The sequence below is a fragment of the Giardia intestinalis genome, chromosome 5 (genome assembly GCF_000002435.2).
Source record: "Giardia intestinalis strain WB C6 chromosome 5, whole genome shotgun sequence".
Classification (NCBI taxonomy): domain Eukaryota; phylum Fornicata; order Diplomonadida; family Hexamitidae; genus Giardia; species Giardia duodenalis.
The window spans coordinates 1,688,707-1,704,391 of NC_051860.1; the positions used below are offsets into that span (position 1 = coordinate 1,688,707).

General features: G+C 45.6%; 8 protein-coding genes across 8 annotated transcripts; 4 read left to right on the forward strand and 4 right to left on the reverse strand.

Moving 5' to 3' along the window:
• Window positions 1-43: 43 nt before the first annotated feature.
• GL50803_0016537 (Ankyrin repeat protein 1) lies at window positions 44-1,693 on the reverse strand (the record flags this gene model as incomplete). The annotated part of the gene is made up of 1 exon (XM_001709237.1): window positions 44-1,693. The coding sequence occupies one exon, from the start codon at window positions 1,691-1,693 to the stop codon at window positions 44-46; it is 1,650 nt and encodes a 549-aa protein (XP_001709289.1).
• A 120-nt stretch (window positions 1,694-1,813) lies between these two features.
• GL50803_0033674 (uncharacterized protein) lies at window positions 1,814-3,985 on the forward strand (the record flags this gene model as incomplete). The annotated part of the gene is made up of 1 exon (XM_038046065.1): window positions 1,814-3,985. One exon carries the CDS (start codon window positions 1,814-1,816, stop codon window positions 3,983-3,985), a length of 2,172 nt encoding a protein of 723 aa, XP_037902221.1.
• Window positions 3,986-4,041: 56 nt separating this feature from the next.
• GL50803_002779 (Ankyrin repeat protein 1) lies at window positions 4,042-6,288 on the reverse strand (the record flags this gene model as incomplete). The annotated part of the gene is made up of 1 exon (XM_001709235.1): window positions 4,042-6,288. The coding sequence occupies one exon, from the start codon at window positions 6,286-6,288 to the stop codon at window positions 4,042-4,044; it is 2,247 nt and encodes a 748-aa protein (XP_001709287.1).
• A 20-nt stretch (window positions 6,289-6,308) lies between these two features.
• On the reverse strand, window positions 6,309-6,971 carry GL50803_0013127 (Proteasome subunit beta type 1; the record flags this gene model as incomplete). The annotated part of the gene is made up of 1 exon (XM_001709234.2): window positions 6,309-6,971. The coding sequence occupies one exon, from the start codon at window positions 6,969-6,971 to the stop codon at window positions 6,309-6,311; it is 663 nt and encodes a 220-aa protein (XP_001709286.2).
• A 27-nt stretch (window positions 6,972-6,998) lies between these two features.
• On the forward strand, window positions 6,999-7,421 carry GL50803_002777 (uncharacterized protein; the record flags this gene model as incomplete). Its single annotated transcript, XM_038046012.1, has 1 exon — window positions 6,999-7,421. The coding sequence occupies one exon, from the start codon at window positions 6,999-7,001 to the stop codon at window positions 7,419-7,421; it is 423 nt and encodes a 140-aa protein (XP_037902222.1).
• Window positions 7,422-7,455: 34 nt separating this feature from the next.
• Window positions 7,456-9,270, reverse strand: GL50803_0016535 (Tubulin specific chaperone E; the record flags this gene model as incomplete). Its single annotated transcript, XM_001709233.2, has 1 exon — window positions 7,456-9,270. The coding sequence occupies one exon, from the start codon at window positions 9,268-9,270 to the stop codon at window positions 7,456-7,458; it is 1,815 nt and encodes a 604-aa protein (XP_001709285.2).
• Window positions 9,271-9,471: 201 nt separating this feature from the next.
• On the forward strand, window positions 9,472-12,558 carry GL50803_0016534 (Ankyrin repeat protein 1; the record flags this gene model as incomplete). Its single annotated transcript, XM_001709232.1, has 1 exon — window positions 9,472-12,558. One exon carries the CDS (start codon window positions 9,472-9,474, stop codon window positions 12,556-12,558), a length of 3,087 nt encoding a protein of 1,028 aa, XP_001709284.1.
• Window positions 12,559-12,849: 291 nt separating this feature from the next.
• GL50803_0016533 (Ankyrin repeat protein 1) lies at window positions 12,850-15,651 on the forward strand (the record flags this gene model as incomplete). Its single annotated transcript, XM_001709231.1, has 1 exon — window positions 12,850-15,651. One exon carries the CDS (start codon window positions 12,850-12,852, stop codon window positions 15,649-15,651), a length of 2,802 nt encoding a protein of 933 aa, XP_001709283.1.
• Between the last annotated feature and the right edge of the window lie 34 nt (window positions 15,652-15,685).

The following is a 15,685-nucleotide window of genomic DNA, read 5'->3' on the forward strand; positions in this document are numbered from 1 at the left end:
TTTACAAGGGTGAGCTAGGTAGAGAGTTAATTCTCTTGAGATTCTAGTCTTGGGATTCTAGTGCAGTGCAGAGGGCGCTGGTAAACTTATCATGAAAGTAACGGGCAGAGTATGTGTCTGCGGTCCAGCCGTTTATGTCGACCATTGAGCCTTCATCTATCAGAAGCGGTATGCACTCTACGTTGCCTTTCATTGCCGCATACATTAGTGCCGTACGCTGCTGCCTATCCTGCATCATTTTCTGTGTCGGAGCATACTTCTTGACCGCCTCGATGTCGTTGCAAAAGGAGGCCACCATCAGGTCAGTCATTCCGATTAACTCTCGCTCCTTAGAGGATCGCATAAGAAGCTGTGCCGAGTTATAGAAGGCTAGCTGCAAAGCAATGTTGAGCGCGGTATCCTCGAACTCAGTCTTCAAGCCCGCCTCCTCCATGCAGAGAGAGACCAATTCTGTGTTATCACTTTGCAGAGCAGTCATCAGGGCGGTGGATCCATCCTTCCTGACAATGAGCTTTTCATACGGAAACAAGCGGGTGGCTATATCCAAAAGACCGAGAGAAGTGGCGATAATGAGCGCCGTAGTGCCAAGATTGTCTTGCTTACGGGCTTCCTTAGAAATAAGGAGATCGACGGCTTCTCGACAGTTAGCCTCGACAGCAAACATAAGGGCAGTCTTCCCTGTTGAGCTTTGCATTTCTGCTTCATGACTTATTAGTTCCTTGATCACATCTATATGCCCAGCCTGTGTTGCAAACATGAGGGCTGTCATGCCTTGGTTATCCCTTATGCCTTTCTCCTTTGGTATCAGCAGCCTGACCCCATTGAGGTCTCCGGCTCGAGCAGCAATCATCAGTGCTGTACGGCCCTCTGCGTTTGCCCAACTAGAGATCTTCGGTATCAAGGCTGCAGACTGGGCGACGGTTCCGGATAATGCAGCGAACATTAACGCAGTGTTATCGTTATCGTCAACATACTGAGCTTCATGTTTTGTGAGAATGTTAATGGCATCTGTACTCCCCTTCTTAGAGGCCCTCATCAACGCAGTTAGGAATCCATTGTCGCGCATGCCCACCTCCTTGAGCAAAAGACTCACGATGCCACCATGATTATGTATGGCTGCAAACATTAGTGCTGTTATGCCACTGTTGTTCCGCATCTTTAGCTCATGTTTAACGAGAATCTTCACACACTCTATGTGCCCAGCCAGCGCTGCAAACATCAATGCCGTCATGCCACCAGCCGCCTGACATTTTGCATACTGAATATACTGATGCACCGCTGCAACGTTGCCAACGAACGACTCCCACATGAGGGGAGTGATCTTTGCCTTGGCCTGCTCAAGAGGGTAGAGCACCTCTGCTATCTTATGCTGTCTGTGCTGCATTGCAAGTTCTAAAGCAGTCATCCCATTGTCTGCGCTAATATTGACCTCATTCGAGAGGCACTGAAGGATTTCCACGGATCCCTTTTCAGTGGAATACATCAGCGCTGTGTAGCCCCTGCGGTCTCTCATGGTGGACTCATGAGGTGCAAGCAGTGAAACAGCGCCCAAGTGCCCGTGTGATGCCGAAATCATAAGTGCTGTGGTACCAGCAGCCGTAGCCTTTCGGTGACAATTTGTGAGACGGCGCAGGACAGCGACGTCTCCTGTCTCTGCAGCAGACATATAGGCCTGAAAGGCATCGTCCGTCATAGACTACCTTTACCCCTAATAATTACAGGCGATTCAATCAACAAATAGTGCAATTTTTTCAATTTCCTCATTTTTGTGAACTTTTTACAAAAGAATCTGACAAACTTTATCAGTGCAGGAATGTTTAACTTCGGAACAAGCTCCTCTTCCACTTTGAATGCCAACCAAGACACAAAGCAGCCGGGCAACTTATCGTTTGGAAGCCTTAATCTTTCAACCGGAGATTCTCAAGGCTTCAATGTATTTTCATCTTGCATGCCCACGCTGGACATGGTCTTTAAGCGGGACAACGTACAGCCTGCTAACAACCAACTAGTAGATAGTAATCTTATGTTTGACTTTCGGCAACCTAAAGTCAATAACCCTCCCATTCAGCCTCCAGTGGCCACTTTGGCAATGACTTCTGACTCAACTTGTCCAGCAACTCCAGAACCGCAGCCACCTTATGCTTCAGAGCTGTCTTCGGACCCCGCAAGATTAGCAGAATATATATCCAAGTACGCCCAGACCGTTGGTTCATCCCTGTCCACCGCAGTCGTAAGGAAAGAAGTCTGCACTAATCCCATCATTAAAAGGTTCTCTCATTCATTAGTATCGTCAGATAATTCTCGCGTTTATGGACTGCTTAATACATCCACAGGGGCAACTCTTCTTACCGTTGATATTGCACATAGAAATCAAGTATCCAAACAGAGATTAGACATCACTGACTATATAACAGAACTTATTGTAGACCCATTCGATAATAATCTGATACTGTTTTCACAATCTTCTATGATCGTGCATCTTTTGAACCGCTCTACTGGAAAAGTTATCAATTCATATTCACACACGTTTTCTTATTATCCCTATTTTTCTCAGCTTCATAGAAAAACATATCTCTTTTTGCTGATGCCGAATGAAGCCATAGCAGGAATTGCTATTTATATTTTAGATTTAAAGACACAAAATCTCCACCAATGCCCTGTCCCCATCTTCACCTTCGAGTTCCTAGACAAAGAAGTATGTAGACTAGCTGATAGTGATACGTACTCCTTCTCCAGCACCGATGTCACGCGAGCATACATCTGTCCCTTTGGAGCCTCAACAGATTGCCTAAATATGTCCTCATCAAATCAGCTACCTCAGTCTCAGTCATTTCTATTCGAGGAATCTGTCTTTTATGTCGGTCTAGAACTTTTGCTTCCTTCAAATGAAGTCGCGTTGGTTCACTCAATGGTAGGCCCTATTCTACTAGAACCGATTAAGCAGCGTATAGCCTCGCTATCAAAGATCAAGGCAAGCGACTCCATCAAGATGATATCTTCAGATAACTTTTCCGTCGATTTTTATCTGGTTCAGCAGATCCAGTCACTCGTCATTTCCAGCGAAGAACCTAAGCACCTCATCGGCATCATTCCAGTGGCTGTATGCTCCTTAGATGATGACGTTTATAGTCATTTCTTTCTGTGCATGAGCTGGGCAGGTAAGCAAACGTCGGCTTCTCTATATGAGCTTTGCGGGGCCGAAAACTTTTTGTATGAATGCAACAATCCCATCACAATTTCACTCCAGGATGCACTGTGTTCTTACAAAGACGAGGCCATCTGCATCCATCGTGTGACCGCGTTCAGAAGCTCTTTCAATACTAACGGAATTGGCGCCAAAATCCTTCTACTGGGTACTAAAACGATTGAGGACACGCTGCACGAGTTCACTGTGACAGTTTTCAATGTTGCGAGTGCCTCCTTGGAAGAAACTGCAGTTACCATCCAGGGAGATTTCCCCGTCCTGCTTGGGTATGACCCTACCCATCATTTTATTCTTTGTGCATCGGGAACCCTTGCATCGATATCTATCTTACGCATGACCTCTCAGCCTCCTGTTGCTTATGATCCTCTTGTGTTCAACCACTCTACCACTCAAATGTCAACATCGTTACCTCAACAGACCACGAACTGGCTGTCTCGACTCTCGGCTAACAAGCTCTTTGAAGAGTCCCTGGCATATCTTAAAAGTACCCCTGTCACCCAGATAGACCCCGACACCTTGAACGCCAAATTGACGTCCCTTAATGAGGTTATTATTGCAGTACTTTCTCATTCTTTTCCGGGAGAATCGTCATTGATAAAAGCTCTCTTGAAAACAACCGAAAGTTTACTCGGACAGATCTTCAAAAATAACAATCTTCTATTGCAAGCAATGCAACAGATTGATACGAACCTTGTGCAATTATCCTGTGAATGCATCTCTAACAGTAGCAGTATAGTAACAAAGAGTACTAACGACGATACCATAAGCAGCTACCTCTAATCGCTCACGGTTTTGTGGCTATAGTCAGCATACATGACTGATGCACCTACATGCTTTTAGAGCATCAAGGATTCATCTGTGATTTGATCTGCATCATCGTCATCCACAACTCGGGACAGCTCTAGCTCCAGGCGCTTCGCGTCCATCAAAGAGTTGTCAAGTCGTGCGATCTCCTTCTTCATAGTGTAGATGTCACGCTTAGTGGATTCTGAAAAGTTGTGGGCCATGCTGTCAAGCTGCTTGCGAAGCAGTTCTATGGTCTGCTTATCTGTCTTGCTCTCGTCGTACAGTTGACGCTGCATTCGTTTGAACTTGTCTAGTTCTTTATTAAGTAGAATATTTTCATTTGACAAGTCATCAATGATTTGCGTAAAGTTTTCAATTGTATCCATGAGGCCTTGATTTGTGGCTGCTACGGTAGCATCACTTGACTGTTTGTGTTGATCTTCTTGTTGGTTTTGCTGCTGTACGATGCTGTTTGTGCCCATAAAGATACTGGTTGTGTTCTTAGGGCTCTGCGCTACCTCATTATATGGTGTCGAATTGATTAGGGTGCTATTGTAAACGTTTGTCTCATTATCTGGGATAGGTATTTTGGCATTGAGGTGTTCGGAGTCGTTAGTGCCAACTACTTGATCATAGACTATCTCAAAAGCCCTTGGGGACTGAAGGCGCTGGGCTGAAGCAGGTACAGATCTCGTTAGAATAGAAGCTAGACCATCAGGGCCATCAATATTGCCCTTGAATTCTTCTCCTTCTTTATTGGCAGTTGACTGTGAGAAAAAGGAGCTATCGCTGCTGTTCCAGCCCAGCGATCTATCGTGCTTTTGATTAAGCATAGTAAGTAGCTTGGATTGCATCTGCTTGCTATAGTTAATATATGTGTTTGCAGCCTTAGAATTTGACAGAGAGCTGATGGTATCGTTTGTATTGACAGCTTGCTCCGTGTGAGATTGCATGGAGTCTGTACTTGCAGTCCAATTGTCCCTAGCTGTTAGTGTACTATTGCTGCGTACGGGCCTAGAGACAGGTCTGGATGGTGAACGTGGAGATAAAGGATTCGTACCCATGGACTTTACAAAGCTGACAATTATCTCGTTGCAGAGTGTAGTGACATCTCCTCCCGCACGCTTGATGCGTGGCGGACTACTAGTGAACGAGTGGACAATATGTGCCTCATCTTTTGCCATTGTTTTAGGAAGAGAGGTAGGGGTAACAGTTGCTTGGCGGAGTGCTGTTGGAGTTTTTTGATATCGAGGGCCACCGGTGGATGACCGCGGAGGATCGCTGGATTGAGCCTGGGCATGGACCTGGGCCTTGAGTTGCTTTTGCAGAGACTCTGCATCTCGACGAAGCTGGTTAATATTAGTAATATACGAGTCCTTGAATCTTTCCAGTTCATGTGCGCTGTTTTGTATTGACTGAGATATGGTCACATGCTCCTCCTTAAGCCTTGAGTTAACAGACCGGGACGACCGAAGAGGCGAGGATCTAGTCGGAATGGGCGATATAAACAAGGCTTTGTCTGTTCGTGCGTCTGATGGATTTAGGGAGTTAACAGAGCGACCCGTTAAAGGCCGTAACTCAGCAATGGATCGGAGCTCCTTGTAGGGACTCAAGGAGGTTCCCGCCTGACCGCAAAAATCTCTATATGCCTTCTCTATATTGGGGTACTTATGTGCTAGATACTGAATATACTCGGTGGTCTTAGGGTCAGATAAACACATGCCAACAACAGATACAAGCTTGTCACACCACGTATTGGCCTCCACTGGCTCGAGAATCTTTGCCGTGGATAGGTTATTGTGATAAAGAGCAAGATAAAAGGCGGTTTCTTTGTGCGAGTTGACAAATCCGCCCTCCTGGGGGAGTAGTAGCTCAACCGCCTTGTTCTGGCCGCTTATCGAGGCCAGCATCAGAGCCGTACGATCCCGTGAATCCCGGCGCATTACCTCATTGGGGAGAATGATTTGGATGATCTTTGCATGGTCCCTTTCGGCAGCTATCATAAGAGCAGTTTGCATTTCAGAATTCACGGCTGAGTGACCGCTAGCAGCAAGGATTATTGCCACGTCAACACAGTTATATAGAGCACATACCATGAGCGGTGTGAAAGCGCCATCTAAAATCAGGTTGCGCTCGTACGGAATTAAGAATGATGCAATATCCACACGGTTATGCTTTATCGCATACACAAGCCCTGTTTCGTTATGTTTGTTGCGGGTACCCCGGTACTTAGTTGCATTAGCACGCACGAACGTGATATCCCCTGCTCTGATGGCATTAAACCAAATTTGGCTCATTTTTGTTTACAGATTTAATCCTAATCCTTACGTAGCTCAAAGGTCCTCTCTTGGATTCCGTCGGCAGATATGCACATAGCAACAACTGAGTCTCCCGTATATATGTCACGTTCTGCACAGCTCCTAAATGCCGATTGAATCAGTTCAAAGGCAAACTCCCGAGTAATCTCGGCCTCGTTCTTTGACAATATGGCCTCGTCAAGTATTGGGCATATCATGGCATTCCCTGTACCTGCAGAACCGTATCTGGTTCGCAAAGTTGAGCCAATTACGTCATATGAGTAGACAGCGCCCCTCCCTTCGGAGTCAATACCCGCCACAATGGATGATGTATACCAAGGGAAGGAGCGCCTGTAGTACATCATAGCGCTCAGCAATCTTATGAACTGCTCTATAGCTATCTCCTTTTGTGTCTTTAGATAATACTCTGTTGACTCTATCTTCATATGCTTGAGTAGTCGCTGCACATCCGCATGCATACCAGATGCGGCATAGACAATTTTATCTGTGACAGGAAAGACTTTACGGACATTACGAGAAAGGATGTTGTACCCCTCTGAAAGCCTAGTGTCTCCTGCAATCATGGCGAAGTCTGGCCCTGCAATGGCAATGATTGTTCCTCCATTGTCTATGTAAGGATCAAAATCGGGATCTTTTAACGGCGCATTCGACACCTCGGGCATCTTTTTTATTTTTGGTCCCTGCACAGGATGAGCTATGAACCAGCCAACTACAAAACCGCCATTCCAAAAGATCTTCCGGCTCAGCGGGGCTTTCAGGACCATATAAATGGCATCTTTAATTCTGCAAGCCAGTGTTTACTCACCCTAGCAAGTCTCAAGCTTGCAAAGGACTCTCAGGATACAAGGCCCGGCGTGGTTGATAAAAGCCTTCTTAAAACAGTCCAGTCTAACCTGGATGTGCTACGCCGCCTGCTTGCGTGTATAGCTGCGGTTGACCACACTACATATATGATGGCACGTATCATGGACGTGGCAACCATGCTCTTGCAGATTTCCAGTGAGCCTATGTCGGATCAGCAAGCCCGTAAGTTCAATGAGTGCTCGTCTACACTAGCAGACTTCCTAGACAGATCTATACGTTACCTGAGTGATCTATTCAGTATTCATTAAGCAACAAGCCAGTGAAATGCAGAGTGATGGGTCCTCATACTCGGATGCGACACTCTGTTCCTGTGACGTCTCCTATAGGTGTGTAAAGGCTTAAGCTGCTTATATTTTCTCCATATATGCTCTTGCTTGAGGCAACCATCCCGTGAGACACATCTACTCCGTAAATCTCCTTCAGGATTATGAGTAGCCTCCACACGCACGTACTCTTTGGTAAAAGGATCTTCCTAGGACTTTTCTGTTTGGAATGGTGAGGCTCTAACAGAGTAATTTCAATCAGCTTTCCACGGTATCTTCTTTCCACACTTGATAACTCCCTGTCTTCTTGCTCATCATTCCAATCACTTATCCCCTTTATTCCTTCCTCTCTTATCTCAGGCACAGACTCCAATAGATGCTTAATCCTACTTCCAGGTAATTGCAGGTCATGTTTACGTAAAAGAACAGAGACTTCTGAGGACTCCTTCCAATGCTTTCGGAGATCATCTCCACTAAGTTTCATGGCACCGATAAACCAAATGGAAATGTAAAATCGCTCCTCTGAACTTATGTCTTCGGCAGACAATGGTATCCAGTTGAGGACCTTGAGCTGTGGGCCCAGCACAGCAACGGCATAGGCCTTATGTTCTTTTCGTGGAACAGGTGCGCCGTTCACGTGGATCTCCTCATATATAACATCCTCTATTAGTGGGCAAAGCTTGTGCATCAATCGTAGGAGGCTAATATCCAAGCTTCTTCCAGAAAGGTTGAGTGTCGTAAGACTTTGAAATGTATGTAAGTAACTGCATTGCATAGAGGCCTCAATCATACACTTCTGCAGGCAATTAAGCTCTGAATGCTTTGTGTCTGCGCAAAGACTTAAATGTTTAAGCTTTGGAAATGCTCTAGCCATGGCCACCAATACTTCGGAAAGGGGCTGACTAAAGCTAGAGGTTGCAGACAATTGCAAGAGATCTTGGTGCCTAATCCAGGAAATGTCTTTAGGTGAAAGAGCCCAAAAGTCAACGTGTAACTCAGTCAAGTTGGGTAGATAGAGCAGAGCTCTGAGGGAAAGGCCAGTAATACATGTATTAGTGGCGGTGGTATTGGCATCATGCTCTGGTCTGTGCTTCTGGGCATTAGTATAGATAGCGAACTGGCGTTTTCTACGCCTAAGTTGATGTAATATTCTTACAAATTCTTGACGCTTGCTGGGAACACAAGTAGACATGTCTGCATTTGAATTTCTGGCTCTGTCTGGCTTGGTCTCAAACAGCTCATGCCATTTAACGTTGCATCCATTCACCAAGATAACTTCAAGAGATGGAATTGCACACAGTAGGGTAAGCACACTAATAGGATCGTTGAGCAATGTAAATGAAAGTTCGAGAAAGCGAAGGTTAGCTAGGCGCGAAAATACAGAGAGGTCGCCTGTACTGGTTAGGTGCCCGACGTCATATCCTTGAAGATCGATGTCTGTTAGGTTTTCCAGATGTTGATGGTACTTATCAAGCTTGTCTTGCCCATAGAAGTGCACCCGAGTGTCTCGAATACCATCGGTAACGAACATCGTTTCTAGGCCGTTGACTTCGCGGCCTGTAACATATCGGTCCAGAATGGCATCCCATAAACTCGTTGCTGGGATAAGCCTTTTTACATGAACAAATGACCCATATAAAGGTGCACAATTGAAGTAGCGAGTCCCCTGGTATTCTCCGTCGTATTTCCCGACGGACGAATCCCACTCTACCCCACAATAGTTACTGCTCTGTTCCTTAATAGGTCCAACGTATCGTATCGTCCCCATCTGTTCTGGATGCTCGCTGTGCCGTACTCTCTGGCTCACAAAGAGTGAGTCATTGGCCAAGGACATTTCCAGTGTCAAAAGTCTAAAACTTTTATAAAGATAGAGCATACCATGCGGCCTTCGATAGAAGCTATCCCATTGGTGTTAATTATAAGTGAATATTAGGGCCTGAATTAGAGCGCTTATCCAAGCATCTGAGCTGACATAGCGTTCAGGGATCCTAAAGCATTTGTCAAAATTTCTAAATTTTAACAAGGCAGAGAGCATATGCCCCAAGTGCTAAGCGCCCAGGACTGGTTCCTGGCCGTGGACTCTAAAAATCACGCGGGAATTCGCGAGGGGCTTCGTAGATTTGCAGGAATTAGGGACGAGTTGGGAGATACAGCGCTCATGCACGCCGCACGTTCAGGGGACTTAGCTGCCGTTAAAATTCTAGTGGACTATGAGAATTCTCTACTAAATTCAGTACAGCAAACTGCTCTCATCCAAGCCATCCTACAAGAACAGGTCAATGTAGTACGGTTCCTGCGGCCATATGAGAGTCACATTAACACTTCTGATAATCGCACGCCATTCATGGTTGCTGCCAGTGCTGGATGCAGTCAATCGTTGGCCATTTTGACCCATTATTTTGATCTTTCTACAAATCCAAATGGATTGACAGCGCTAGATTATGCCGTTTTGGGAAACAATCTCGGTTGTACAAAGATTATTATAGAAACACAAGATGTGACACTAGATCAGGTAGATTACGCACTACAATTGTCTGAAAGCCAGCATAACAGAGAGCTATGCATGTACTTATCATCTGTTAAGCAATACATAAAGCAAAAGCTGCAGGGACGTGGCGTTTCGGGGCGAAAGCAGTTGTTCTGTATACCAACAAATGAGCTGCAAGAAATGGGGACAGTTTTGGACAAGGTAGTTAAAACACGTGTAGAAAGTGCTAGGCGTCCATCATCTGCTAAGGCTTCGCTCACAGTACACGTTCCACGTAGTAGAGCCCTGGATTCCTCTGCAGACCCACCGCAGCCAACGCTCTCTGCTCTCCAGACAACTCGGAATTCCTCTAAAATTCGGCTTCCAGTAGTAGGGCCATCTCTCACTCACGGGAAATCGGGATCGGTGGCCAAGTTTCTCCCAAGCGTTGTGCCTTCATCAGCTGTCAGTTCCTTTCTTCAAGCTCAGGCTCAGGCACAGACCCAATTGGTGGGGAGTGGAGTTAATGCATCTCTACTTTCCTCTAGCTCTGGAGGGAAGAGGTCATCACGCCCGTCATCTGCTAGAGCCGCGTCACGTCCAGGATCTGCACAGAAGTCACACAGTGTGCACAAGAAGACGAAAGAGCACAGAGAGAGTAGCTCAAGGCATAAGTACGATAGCACACACTCTAGAGATTACAGAGAATCGGATGCCATGACACTGATAACATCTCTAAATAAAGAGCTGAGCGTTAAAACATATGAGAATCTCCAGCTCGAAAAGGAAAACGAAGATCTTAAGAAGACTATCGCCATACTCAGATCCAGTGGCCATTCTTCCGATGAAATGACTTCCCAGATGGATGCGCTGAAACGACAACTTGAGCGACAAGATCGCATAATATTAGAATTAGAAGCCTCAAACAAAAGTCTAATGTTATCACAGAAGCATGACGAGTCAGTAGTGAATCCACCAGATCACATGGGAGTATTAAAAGATGAGTTTAGACAACAGTGCCTTGCCATTCACGAAAAGATCATTGAAATTTCTCAAATTCTTACTACAAGAAGGCAGGATCTTGCAGCACTTTATTCTTCTGCTTCTGGGCTCACTGTGGATAGTCTCTCCACAGACACCCCTATCAGTGCGTCTAAAGCTAATCTTGTACCACTAACAGATAACCTATTATCTATGAGCAGTTCGTTACTGCAGGCACTTGGACTAAAATCCAATGATCGGGCATCTTTTGGCAATGCTCCAGCTGAAGCCCATACAGCAGAAGAGTCCCACGCAACATCTAGCACAATGGAACCTAACTTATCACAAAACCAGCAGCTTTCCAGCCTAACAGCAGAGAATCAAGAATTGAAAACAAGATGTATAGAACTCCTAGAGTCTCTTACAATGGCACAGAGCGAGGTGGCACGACTATCTAGCCTGCAAGCTGATAACGATGTGACGCAGATATCTGAGCTTGTTGATATGAAGAATAGCCAGATAGGAGAGCTACGGAAAAGAAATGAAGCTCTTGAAAGTACAACTGCGGAAGTCCAGAATTTGTACAATGAACTAAAGGAACGCTATATGCACGAGACTGCAGAACACAATACGCTTAAGAAGCTTCATGAAGTAACCGAGCGGGAGCTGGAAGAAACACGGAAAGCACTTGCAGGAAAGAATACAACCATTAATAGTCTGATAAAACGAATGGCCACTCTCAGAGCAGAAGCAGAGGCTACTGGGGCTTCTGCGACGCATCAGGGTCATGGAGTTTCTGGTCTAACAGATTGTTCTCTGGATCACATATTCTATGAGTCCTCATTGGCCACTGATGCACTATCCACAGAGAACAATCAGCAACCTCAGTCTACTTCATACACTAATGTACCGATAGAGTTTCAATCTAAGCCAGAGCAGGATGCACCAGCTGTCTATCTTCGAACTGGAAATAGTAATGTTGCTGAGGCTTATGAGCACGCGCCTATAGAGTGTCAATCGCCAGTCAAGCCAGAAGGCCAACACCAGAAGCTTACTGGCTCGCCGTTTCCATTAGAAACAGAACATTGTCATTCTGTAACAACAGAGGTGACACCCCTTATGAAAGCGATAGTTGAAGGAAATGCTCGGGGTGTTGGTTCTAGTCTGAAGTATCTACAAAAAACACTTCCCGATGGGACTACTGCATTAATGCTAGCTGTACAATATGGAAGACAGAGCTTTATCAAGTATCTGCTGGAGAAAGAAGCAAGAATGCACCGATCTGATGGCGTAACAGCTCTTCAACTGGCCGTCGAATCTGGAAACGTACTTGCTATAACCGCCCTTGAAGACTATGAGGCGCCCCCTTTACCAGATGTGCCCACAGATGATGGTCGCTACACAGAGCTCATGCAAGCAATCGAGGAGAATCGTCTGCTAGATGCTTGGAGCTTATCTAGGGTTCAGGCTGGCCTCCGTGATCCACTAGGTCGGACCGCGTTGATGCTTGCAGCTCAGCGTGGTTCTGTGTCCGCAATTCGCTTTTTGGTCGACAGTGAAGCACAGTTCCGAGACCACCATGGTCTAAGTGCCCTAGACTATGCACAGAAATGCTTCAATCAAACAGCACGAGCAACCTGCATTACTATTCTTCAGAAGCATATTCATTCATAGGCATAACTTTCCAGTTTTATTTCGGGCTTCGCTTATGTCTTGAAGGCTTCATTTTTACATATTACATTAAACGTATCGGATTGGATAATTTATTAAAAGTTTAAATTGCTATCTGTGCCCGCATCCTGTGTAATGTAGAATTATCGTTATACTGATTGCTTAGGGATGAAGACCTGCAGGTGCTCAGATCCCATATTTTGGTGAATACGTTTGGAGAAAAGCCTACCTAGGAGCTGTTGTAGACATGTAAATTCTACCTCAAAAAAGAGCTCATTACTCAGTGGGATTTGGATGATTTCCGTATGGTTCGGAGCCGCTCAGCGCGGAGATGTAGCTGTCATTAAAGAACTCTTGCAGGTGCATGTTCGAACGGTTGAGGAAAATGGGAATACAGCCCTTATGCTTGCAACCCGCAACGGGCATTCCAATATCTGTCAAATCCTATCTTCGTATGAAGCAGGAATGCGCAACACTGAGGGAATGACGGCCCTGATGATGGCTGCAGTTGCAAATAACGCAGAGCTTTGTGACATTCTTGCTCCATTAGAGTGGCCGCTAACTCTTTCAGATGGAAAAGACGCTCTCATTTTAGCGGCAGAGCTAGGAAACGCCTATGCCCTCACGGTGCTCTCTGCCCATGCCGATCTTATCCAGGATGCTTCTGGACATACTGCACTAGATTATGCTGCCCTGCACGACAATATTGCATGTGTCAGGACCATAGTAGAAACACAGAGGTTATCGACGGGCCAAATAGACTCCGCTATTGAAAAAGCAGAACGGACTAAGAGCACTAGTGTCGTTGACTATCTAGTAACCACTCGACTAGCAATGAAGAGCAAATCGAAGGACGAGACAGACGTCAAGATACGAGAGTTGGAGCGTGCTGTTGCTTCTTTGCAACTCTGTTTTGCAGAGCGAGAGAACCGCGAATTTGGTGTACCAAGGTCTGATGCAGCGTGCACAGGTAACTTACCCCCGCGTTCACTTTCTCAACTGGCTGCGCCAAAAAGCTCTATTCCAGAGACAGATATTAAACTGACAGAACTATTAGAGGAAAACAAAAGGCTCAAGAAGCGGCTAGCAGCATCAATGGACCAATCCACATCGATAGCATCTCAAGTAGTTTCAGGCAATGAATCCGACGAGGTAAAGCTTTTGTACAAGGAGTTAGAGTCAGCGGCGACCATTATGAGGGACTATGAGGCGCGCATCGATGACCTCACTTCAACGTTGAGAGAGCGTGATATGACAATACTTCAGCTGCGCACCTCCCAACTCCGGTTAGTGTCTGCAGATCCAGTTGCTGCAGAGGCAAATTTCTTCTCTTCTGGACTTGACTCTTTTCACAGTTCTACAAGAAGTGGAAAACCTCTCGAGACTCCTAAGAAGCGTGCATTTTCTGCTATTAAAAAGTCATTCTGTGGATCAGGACGTGATGGCCGCTCTCGGTCACGTTCAAAATCTGTAAGAGGAAGCTCTCTTATTCTAGACGATGGCTGCCATAATGCCTCCCTTGGTACTGATTGCACTGGCCGTGCATCATGCACGATCTGTGGATCCACAAAACTCATGACCATTATTGATAACCTCAAGCTTACAGTCTCAGAGTACGAATCAATACAGGCTTGTATGCAGGCGCAAGTGGATGAAATAACTAGATTGACTGATGAATTGAACGGATATCATAATGTTAATATTTGTAGCAACATGCCTTCACCGACTAACTCTCATTACCAAATGGCTTTGCAGCAACCAGCATCAAACACGTGTTCTCAACAAACAGTCTTAGACATGGAAGCACTAGACACTCTTCTCGTCAATCTTGATTTGTCTAACACAGAAGAAAAAAAGGCAATGAATCTATGGAACATCGTGTTTCAGAAAACACTAGAGCTCACATCGGACGATACAAGGAAAATGGTTGTCAGAAATTTACTCATAGCATTAAATAAGGACCTAGTTAAGTGCACTCAATCCTCAGTAGGATCACTGGACAATGAGTCTGACCAGCAGCTAACGTGTCAGTGCTTTAAAAGACAACAAGCATTCCTTCCTCTCTTTGGATATCTACCCGATCAATACATAAGGTACATTACTAACCTATACCAGTACGCACAGAGTTTGGAAAAGCTAACTACACAGAGTAGTAAGAGCTGTACAACGTCGGCAGTCTCCGACACTTTAAGAGAATGCCAGCAAGAACACCCGGACGAAGCATCCAACTTGCAGATAAAAGACGATCTCTTTGACGGCAGAAACTCCTTGGAAATCTCATCTCTCAAGGACAAGGTTAGATTTGCAGACGCAGAAGCCGTAGTACTTGACGAGTCCATCAGTCACAGCCTGAGCATGCCTACATTACTTGCTGATAACACACAGACATCAACCTTTGCTGTTGCACACGCACGACCCACCACACCTGCTTCAGTTATCCAACCAGAGGACTCCGTTGATACATTAGCGGGAAGCCTGCCCAATATACTCGACGGGATGACAGATGATGATTACAACCCATTGATGCGCGCTATCAAAACGAATAATCTCCGTGAGATAGGCACAACTCTACGTTACGCCGGTGAGAGTTTATCAGATGGTAGTACAGCTCTTATGTTGGCGGCAGAACACAACTGTATCGTTGCTGTTAAGTACTTACTTTCTGTAGAAGCAAAAAGGGTGCGGTCAGATGGGAAGGTCGCCTTGGATATAGCTTTAGAGAAGGGGCATTATAAGATAGCTGAGCTATTGAGCGCAGAGTGCCTAGATGTTTCCGCATACTCCCGAGAATCCGGACGCGTAACTGAATTAATGACTGCCGTCTTGGACGGCGACATGAAGCTCGCGTGGAGTTTGATCCCCCTACAGGCTGGTCTTCAAGACGAAGAGGGGAGGACCGCGCTAATGTACGCTATAACCGAGGGGAAAATGAATATGGTACAAATGCTTATCCCTTACGAACACGGGATTATAGACAAAGAAGGCCGGAACATACACGACTTTATAAAGCTCTTCATCAATGATCGCTCACTCATAAGCCAACTGGAGACATCCCTACTCCGTTGTTCTTTGCGCACAAATTCTCGAGTGCAATAGCTGCATGCATAATTTTAGAGTTTCCCGCGTTAAA